The 10,036-nt window shown below is 37.7% G+C and overlaps 1 protein-coding gene across 2 annotated transcripts in view; it reads left to right on the top strand.

Moving 5' to 3' along the window:
- The window catches only part of ARHGAP42 (Rho GTPase activating protein 42), a 295,441-nt gene that overhangs the window by 96,356 nt on the left and 189,049 nt on the right, over positions 1-10,036 (top strand). For both annotated transcript variants that reach the window (XM_082409915.1, XM_082409914.1), the window contains exon 3: positions 1,316-1,377. In XM_082409915.1, the coding sequence (XP_082266041.1) occupies positions 1,316-1,377 (62 nt within the window). The remainder of the gene's footprint in view (positions 1-1,315; positions 1,378-10,036) is intronic.

The raw sequence follows: 10,036 nt of genomic DNA, 5'->3' as shown, positions 1-10,036 counted from the left end.
TTTGAGGTTAATGTGAGTCTCCCAGGTAATCCTTTGGTTTCTGTTTTGGTAACTGAATAAAATACAGTGTGAAGTAATCATAGGAATAGAATTTCAAACCAGCTTAGTTAGTGTAAGCCTAGTGGTTTTGAAAAAAGAGAAGAAAAATCCGAGATTGTAATTTTAAATTCTTAAATGGAAACTATTCTTTCTCTTTCTTAATGAGTTTTGTTGGTAAGACTCTTGATGTGCTGTTCTCACTCACCTCCTTTTATTGTAGACTTTATGCCAGACTTACTAGACTTCTGGTCTCACAGGATGTTTTCAATCTTAGTATGGATGAAGGAAGAGGTGGGAGCCTAAAGAATAAGGACATAGAAGGGAAGGTTCAAGGCTTAAATCAAAATAAAATTTGCATTCACCTTATTTCTTTTGTTAGTTTTGTAATCCAAACATTCCGACTTTAGTTAATAATTCATATTAAGTATAAGTTACAGAAATTGATGTGGATGAATTAATCTTTCACAGTTTACTGTGTGGCATTGTGCATTTTTAAAGAATATGCTGTTGTAACTCCCTATTCACTTATTTTTTCGTTTGTCCTCACAAAGTTCCTGAACACTTCCCAGGCCTCAACAATATAGGTTCAGATAGTTTTCTAAGGCAGTGCTTCTCAACTTTAATGTGCAAAGGGATCAACTGGGGAACCTGTTAAAATGCAGATTCTGGGCTGGGGCCTGAGCATCTGTATTTCTAACAAGCTCCCAAAATGCTGATGCTGGTGGCCCTCTGACCATTCTGACTAGCAAAGGTCTAAAGTACCTTGGATATGAGAGTGATACAGTAATACAGAATACAGAGTCTGTTTTTAAGTATCTATAAGTGTTGAGCTTCAAGAAAGAAGTCAGTGGGAGACTTTGCCTTACTGGCTGCTACTAAGTGCATCTTAGTACTGGATTTATTGCTTCTTATAGATTTAATGAATTTATTATTTGTAAGATCCTGTTTAGAAGTGATTCCAGTACTACACTTTTATTAATGTGTGAATTTTATTTATTAAATATATAAACTATATTCCCCTAGTGCCTTTGAAGAAAAAATATTATACTTGATATGTGCTAAACTTCAATTTGTAGCACACAAACGTCGCTTATATATAGCTGTTAGTCATTGAAATCCTATTGTACATACTGTTTCCTGCTTATAAAAACATAAAACCACAGAATATATACAAATTCATAAGTATCTTTATTGTAATGTTTATTCTTGTGCAATTGGATATCAGCAATGTAAAGAGGTTAATGCTTTTTTTTTTTTAAACTTATCTTCTAAATAGCTCAGTCACTAAAAGAATTTGCAAGACTACTCATCGCAGTAGAAGAAGAAAGGAGAAGACTGGTAAGTCTCTTCTCCATTTCTTAAGAATAATGCTTTGTTTGGACATGTTAAAAGAAAAAATAGACCTTCTGAATTAGATTTAGCCATACCAGATTTTATAACTTGATACATGTACTGAATGTTACAGAAAAGATTTGTGAGTATGATGATCAAATATTGCTAATAAGATATACCATTTCTTTTTGTTTCATTTGGTCAGCAGATATAAATTACATTCATTTTACTTTCCATTTAGTTGTTCTGAATATTAAAAGTATTGAACAGACTGCCATGAAGAAACCCATTCTAATTGAGCAGTCTTCTAAATAACCTTAGTGGTATAATGAAGACACATTACAAGTATTAAAGACAGTTTTTGGAAGGAGCAACTAACTTTGCCAGGGTGTTAGCAGGGGACTTTCTTGAAAAGGTGACATTTGAATTGGGTTTTGAAGGCTCGGAGGATTTTGCTGGGCTGGGAAGAATGGGAAAGCATTCTACGCTGACACATTAACTTATGTGACAGTATCAGAGCATGGTTATTAGTAATACATTTATCCACTCACAGATATAATTTTGTACCCATTGTGTTCAAAGTTCTGTGTAGGCCCCTGTCTATGACCCAGGCTGCCCATTCGCATATGGAAAAAATAGTAACATATATCCCACAAGATCGTTGTAAAGCATTTGTAGCAGCACCTGGCACATTATAAATAAATGCTGATGGTGGTAAAGATGTTGGTTGTCAGTTACAGTGAGGGTTACAGACATTTAAAACATCATCTTTGATATCACTGGCTTCACCATCCTGTTGGGGAGTTATATATACACATAAATAAAGTGCTCGGGGTGTGGACTGAATGGGCTAGGAACACAGCAGTTTGGTGTCATTTTGCTCAATAGATGAGGGAGAGAAATTTGAGGAGGGTGCCCTTAAGGAGGCCCTGACTCCTGGGGAACATTGCCTGAGCTGAGGGAGAATCACACAACTAAGACATGGCAGTTATATAAGTGAGCTTGAGCGGAGGCCACAGGTGGGAGGAAGTACTGTGTATATTTGTAGAATAAGGCAGAGGGTTCTTAGAAGTTATCAGTAGAAGACTGGTTGGTAGTTTTGGGCGTATGTGGCGTTTAAGAGCCGGGCTAAGAAGTTTTGGTCTTTGTTATAGGCTGTGGGAAAATTGCTAGAAGTTTTTGATAGAAGAATGAGAGGATCAATATGGGATTTAGGAGAGATTAATTTGGTGGCCATGTGGGAGACATATTAGGTAAGGAAGAAATGTTGTGGAGAGGGGTGACCATGTTTTCTTAGGAAACCTCAGCCTACCATAGGTCTGGTCCCAGTATCAGAGAGATAGCCATGCAATGTGATCTGTTCTAGATAGAGATGAGCCACTGTGGGAGACTGACCCTCTCTGGGGTGGTCAGAAAAAGCTTTTCTGTGGGGGTGACTTGACACTTTTAAGTGCTTTATACATAAGCCTTCATAAACTTCTATACAATCGAAGTTCAGGTTCCATGGGGAGATGTGGGTGGTATGTGCACTTATGGCCCAGAAGACAATCTGATGATGGAAGTGGGAAAGAGTGGTTAGAGAGAAGTGAAAATAAAGGGTTGGAAATGGCATGGGAACCAGGAGAATACAGTTGACCCTTGGACAATATGGGATGGAACTGCATGGGTCTAGGTATACGCAGATCTTTTTCGGTAGTAAATACTACAGTGCTACACAATTTACTGTTGGCTGAATCCGTGGATATGGAGGGCTGACTATCAGTTACATGTGGATTTTCCACTGTGCCCTTAACTCCCGTGTTAGTTAGGTTTCTGGGTTGAGTGATTCAAATCCTGTGCAAATAGTTCAGGAGAGCAATGAGTCAACTAGCATGGGCTATAATTATAGAAAATGTGTAAGAGTATGGGAAAGTGTGTTGTAGCTTGCAGGAGGAAAAAGAGCCAAGAGAATGTTCTCTTCTAGCACTGAGGAGAGGCCTGGAGGCACCAAGGGAAAAGCTCTTCTTCTGTGCTGGGACAAAAGAGAGGATTGGTTAAAACATAGAACTTTGGACAGTAAATTTGTTGGTTGGATGGATGGATAACAGTATTAGGAAGGAGTGGTCATCTGCTGTGAGAGGAGATTGTAGAAACAGTTTAGAACGGCCAGGAGCAGGTTCTACAAGAGAAAAGGGACTCCTGGTCAGGGATCAAGAGCCATGGAAGTTAAACATCATGAATATGTCCAGGAAAGATTAATAACCATGTTTTCATGGATTTTTCTAACAATACCCAGAGCCCTGGATTGTGAGTGGTAAGAACAGTTGGGAGGTCAGATTCAGGTAGGTGGTTGGCACAGAAGACATGGTGTTGGATTACAGGGATGTGGATTTGTATGATATGAAAATGGGTCCTGATTGAGTACAGCGATGACTGAGGCAGGAGGATACTGATAGTCTTAGGAAGCAGAGAGGGCAAGCATGAGTGCTTACCTATAATGAAGTTAACTAGGAACACAGGAGATTCTAAGAGAGGACAAGGACATTGTGATCAGGAGTGGCAGTTGAAACATAGTGAACTTGGCAATGGAGCTAGTTTAGATAAAGTTAAGGTGTGGCTGAGCAGGGAGAAAGACCCTAGAAATTGGGAAAGCTGAGCTCTGAAGTTTGGAAGTTTTATGAGCAGGATGTTGAGATCATCCAATATGATAACAGGATAAAGGCCAAAAACCAAGAAGTGGCTGAGGAATGTGGTAGAGTGTTTCATAAGCAATGGAGATGGAGATTGGCCCACCAGCTCATAGTGTTTCAAGGATCTTCATTTCTGCCCTTAGCCATATTTCTCATGTTGGAGCAAAGAGGGAATTCTACATTCATGAGTGAAGTCATACTGTGGGTTTTGATTGCCTTACCTGTTGTTTCAGAGAAGGTCTGAGATAAAAAATGCAAAATAATGAAGAAAAATCTCTATAGATGAAAGACTAATGGATTGCATTTCCACAAAGATTATATAAAAGTAATCATTTAAACACACAAATCTAAATATTGGAGTATTTAATCAACACTTCCAGTCTTTTGGTGTTACTATAACTGAAGATACAGCTGGTAATGGATTTTGTGCAAAGAATTTGTATTTTAAAAAGTAGTGCTTCATTTAGGAAGTAGGATATTTTAAGTGTACTAGGAAAGTGTAAAAGAGTCCTATAACTGATTATAAAGTCAATTAATCATTCTTTTTTTAGTGATAAATCATGACATTGTATATTAATTGAATTTAACCAAAACCTAAGCATGTCAGAACAGTGACTAAACAAAAATAAAATCTCAGGAAGATGAAAAAGGACACAACAGTTTAAACAAATTCTCTTGCTTCCAATGATTTACCATACTGAGTACATCATCTGGGTCACCTAAAGTCTATCTGCAGAGAAAGAGCCTAAAGAAACATTGATTTTTAGAAATGGAACTTCCTCTTTGCTCTTTACTAACTTTAAGTATTGAGTTTTTGAAAACAAACTCTGCTAAAGCCAACTGAAAATGCATAGTTTTAATGCAACAAAAAAGTGACCCAGAGTAAGTTTGAAAATATCTATTTCAGACACTTATGAGGATATAGTTTATCCTGTCATACTTCTCACTTAAAAACCCATCTTCCATGATTTGACATTTTCCAAGATGTCAATTGACACTTGCCATCAAGGGGCTAATAGAGAACAGCCTTTTAACAAGACAAATGTAAGAAATAATTTAATAGCCCTTTGTAATGGCCTTAGTAAAATGCTTATTACTTGCAGTCGGGATATGGTATTGATTAGTGATAGAGGCTTTTTTTAAAAAGTGCATCTTTATTGGAAATGTTAGGGTTTTTCCCCATGGAATGCAGCATGTCCATGCTTTTGATTAGAGATGTCATAAATTGGGTGTCTAGGTGGAAAGCTTCTGAGACAGTCCCCAGTGTAGACAGGGGCTTCTAAGCCATATAAACTTGGTGGTAAGGTCTCTTCAGTTTCCGTTTCTCCACAGAAACTGCTCTATTTTACTGCAGATCATAGCTGACTGGGCTGTGCAAATGCTACCATTTAACCCATGCTGTTCAAAATTAATTTGAACAAATATTAACATATCAAGAGAACCCTCTGGAGAAGCATGAAATGGTCAGTTGAGGCCTTCTGGAAGAGATCTTGGTAGCTTCTCCTTTGTTATTTCTATTGAAATACTGAATTTGACCCTTTTGCCTCCAGGCCTTTGGCCCTGACATCCCCCTCTCCCTGAAGCCCTGGAACTGTACTTCACCCCTCATTCCTCCCTTCTCAATACTCTGCCTCTAGTTCCCTATTCTCCGTCTCCCTGGGCTTTCTTTCTGCTCTCAGTGTGTCTCTACAAGCTTCTTTTGGATTTAGACCTTTGCATTTGTCATTTCTTCTGCCTTGAATATCCAGATCCATATATCCTCTCATGATTGGTTCCATTTTGTCCTTCAGACTTCACCTTCTATATCTCCTGGGGGCTTGCACTTTCCATACAGTTTAAATTAGTCCCCTTCGGTATTTCTTTGACAGAAATACCTGCTCTCATGCAGCTTATATTCTACTGGGGAGAAACATACATTTAAACAAATTATGTCTGAGGGAGGTAAATGCTAAAAAGAAAAATAATGCACCTGGTAGAATATGTTGCCATTTATTGGGATGAAGAAGGAGATGAGGGAGAAATAGTTAAAATTTGAATCTATTTAGGTGTTTACTGGATATCCAAGTACCCTTGTTGAGGGAGCATCTGGGTATATGTATGAGTCTGGAGTTCAGGGGAGTACATGGAACTGGAGATATAAATTTAGACATTGTCAACATGTTGAGAGTATTTAAAGCTGTGGGAATGTATGAGATCACCCAGTCTGTGAGTGTGCAGACAGAAAAGGTGGGAGGGTCAAGCCCTGAGGTGCGGAGTCCAGAGTTTGGTCAGATGAGGTAGAATCAACAAAGGAGATTTGGATCAGTAAGAGGACCAGGGGAGAGCTGTTTGAACAGCTTGCTGGAAGTCCCATTTATTCACTTGGGTATCATGGAGATGTAGGGCAATAATAAATGGAAACTTACAGGATATGGACCAGAGGCTGTAGCCTTCTTCAGGATAGAGGCTCCAAATTATCTGTTTACCCTATGCTGCTCCTGCAACCCAGCCCCTGGGCCCTCACTTTCTGGGTACTCAGAGTCCCTGACCTTGACAAAAAAAGTTTTGGTGTGCATGTGTGTTGTTTGTTTGTTTGTTTGTTTTGGGTGTGGGTATGTGTGCGTAGCAATGTAGATTTTTTTTAATCTTTGTCTCCAATTAAGGAAGCCAGAACTTCAGAATATTTTAGCCTGTGTTTATCGTGAAGAATTTATGTAGATGAACTTGTTTCTTAATAGTTTTCATTTTGATTAATACTAGAAACCTCTTATTTTTACTGTTATTACCTATAACATTTAACATTCACATTTGACCTGTGTAAGGTTACAGATTTCACTTCAGGTTTCCCATGAGTTATATTCTTTCTATTCAGTGCCCATGTTTGTCTTTTTTATCCTTGGGCAATGAAAGTACTTTCCTGAAATAGGCTAGGTGTCTGGGCATTACTTTGGAATAACAACAACAAGAACAAGATGAGGTACTAGGAGGTGAAATGTGTAACCTTAATAATTACTTCCTTTGTAAGAGTTTTGAAACCTCTGCTTTCCTTTGTTATACATTTTTGTTGTTATTATACTTTTTTAAAAAGCATAATCAGTCCTGTATAAGGGTTAATGAGGGATAAAATCAAAATAGTTTTAGATCTGTATTAAAAAAAGAAAAAATATGTCAAACATAAATTACTTGATTATTGATATAAGATTTCAGTCTCTTATATGAGTCTTAAGAGATTTAAAAAACATATCTGTGATGTCTGTTACATTAGACACTAGTCATCTGTGGCTATTTAGCACCTGAGATGTGTTAGTTATTTTGTGGTTTGCATTATATTTCTATTGTGAAGCACTGCTATACAAAATAACAGCTGACCCTGAGCATTTTCAAGGTACCAGGCACTGCTACAATTGCTTATATTTTTACCTAATTTAATCTGCACAGCAACCCTCTCAGATGTATGCTATTAATAGATCCATTTTAAAGAGGAGCAAACTCAAAGGCACATAGTAATAAGTGGTACCCGAGGGTTTAATCCCAGGCTGTTGGGCTCCAGAGCCTCCACATAATTCATACTGTTACAAACTAAGACTTTTAAAACAAAAAATTGCATAACAATAGCAAACATATTATTAATATAGTATGTGAAATGCTCTATTAAGTGCTGTAGGTGTATTATTTCAGTATCTTAGAAAAATTAGGGAAGATCACAGGCATTACAAGTTTTGAAATTAGATTTTTAAATTTCTTCATATTTAAACAGGCATACATTTCAGCAAAAACTTAATTCATTAATCCGTTGACAGTTCTCTCATCAAATTTTGGCATGTGAGAGCCTAAAGTCTCTCCCCACTCCTTTGAACCAAGAATTCATGAAATTGGAGAATATTTTAAATGTTGAGAAAATTACATGTCCTTATTTCTCTCAATGAAAGGTTTTCCTTTGTTTAATGGAAAATTTGCCATCGATTTTTGCATTGCACATATGCTGTCAGATGATATTGATTAATCTCTGAGTTTCTGGCATTGATACTGTTATATGCTTAAGTCCAATTATCTGTGAAGTAATCCAGTTTCTTTTATTATCTCAGATAAATAATGCACAGTATGCCAACATTCCACATGTATGAGTATGGATTATGTTTCTGGTATGTCTTAGGTTAACATTTATTAGAAGCAAACTTTAGGTATGCTGGCCTACATACCAACATTTTTTTTTTTTTTTTAATATTTATTTATTTATTTATTTTTGGCTGTGTTGGGTCTTCGTTTCTGTGCTAGGGCTTTCTCTAGTTGTGGCAGGTGGGGGCCACTCTTCATCACGGTGCACGGGCCTCTCACTATCGCGGCCTCTCTTGTTGTGGAGCACAGGCTCCAGACGCGCAGGCTCAGCAGTTGTGGCTCACGGGCCTAGTTGCTCTGCGGCATGTGGGATCTTCCCAGACCAGGGCTCGAACCCGTGTCCCCTGCATTGGCAGGCAGATTCTCAACCACTGCACCAGCAGGGAAGCCCCATTTTTTTTTTTTTAATTAATCTTTTTTTTTTTTTTTTTTTTGGCCACGCTGTGCAGCATGTGGGATCTTAGTTCCCTGACCAGGGATCGAAGCCGTGCCCCCTGCAGTGGAAGTGCGGGGTCTTAACCACTGGACCGCCAGAGAAGTCCCCATACCAACATTTTTATACAACGATTTCACCTGAAATTTTAAAAAAACAAAAAAAACTCAATGTTCTACATGTACAAAGTTCTGATTTTTCACATTTATTGAATTGCAGAGGCTTCCCATGATTTCCTTGATTTTCAGTTATTTGGTGAAATATGAAAAGGTAGGATTCAGAGGTGGCAGGTCACATACAATTCATCATGACTGCAATGATAGTGTCTTTTATTTTTCATTGGTAATAGTCCTAGTATTGATTTGTATTTTTTAGAGTGTGCAAGATGCTTTTAATATATATTTTTATTTTATCCTCCAACAATCTGAAACTGAGCTCAGAATCTAGATGACTTACTCAAGGTGATACATACCACTACTAAGTGACAGAGTCAAATTGAGTAGGACTCAATTTTAGGTCTTTGGACTTCAGCCCATTGTTCTGTTACATCCTGTGTATTCTCTTTTTTTATTTAAATTTTAAACTCCTTGAGGACAGAGGCCTGATCTGTTTTGTTTTGTTTGTTTTTTCCCTTGTGTATATTAGGTGTTCTGAAAACTGTCTTGGTTGTCCAAAATTTAGAATAATGCATACTCCTTTACAGAAAAAGAAAAGGTGGTTTTGAAAGTTATCACAGCTTCCTATTTGCCATTTCTCAGATTGTTTACTTAATTCATTATGGTTAAGTCTGAAAGAGAAATAAACTTTCTTTAGTAAAATTTGTTAATTTTGTGTGAAGACCTTTAATAGGGTAATTGCTAGGGTTTCAAAAAATACCTCAAAGTGTTCATATTTGTGAATTATGTCTTTTGATTCTATAACTGAAAAAGTTTTAGGACACAATGATGACTAGAAATGTCTGTCAAAATTCTGAAAAGATCTTTGAATAGATCTAGTGTAGTGGTCAGACAGTGAAGCTGTCCTGACAGGCTGCCTTTGAGCCATTTCCCTGCTCATTCACACTTCTACCCTAGAGTACAGCAAAGGGGATAAAAGAGAAAACTTGAGACTTGATTGTTATGTTCCGTACCAGCTCTCACAGAAGAAGGAAAGCAGCTTGTACCTTCTGTAGTTAAATTAAGGTTTGTATGCTATTCTAAGTTATGTTCCCGGTGAATCTGGGGTCCTTGCTTCATTGTGAAGGAATTTGGAGACGAAGTGATAGGTAAGAAGTGGATTTATTTAGAGAGACACACTCCACAGACAGAGTGTGGGCCATCTCAGAAGGTGAGAGAGAACCTTGAAATATGGCATGGCTAGTTTTTATGGGATGGGTAATTTCATAGGCTAATGAGTGGGAGGATTATGCAAGTTATTTTGGGGAAGGGGTGGAGATTTCCAGGAATTGGGCCACCATCCATTTTTGGCC

The sequence above is a fragment of the Balaenoptera physalus genome (genome assembly GCF_965194825.1).
Source record: "Balaenoptera physalus genome assembly, chromosome: 10".
NCBI classification, from domain to species: Eukaryota; Metazoa; Chordata; class Mammalia; order Artiodactyla; family Balaenopteridae; genus Balaenoptera; species Balaenoptera physalus.
The sequence above is the reverse complement of the archived record's forward strand: the minus strand, read 5'-3'. Positions and strand labels throughout refer to the sequence as shown.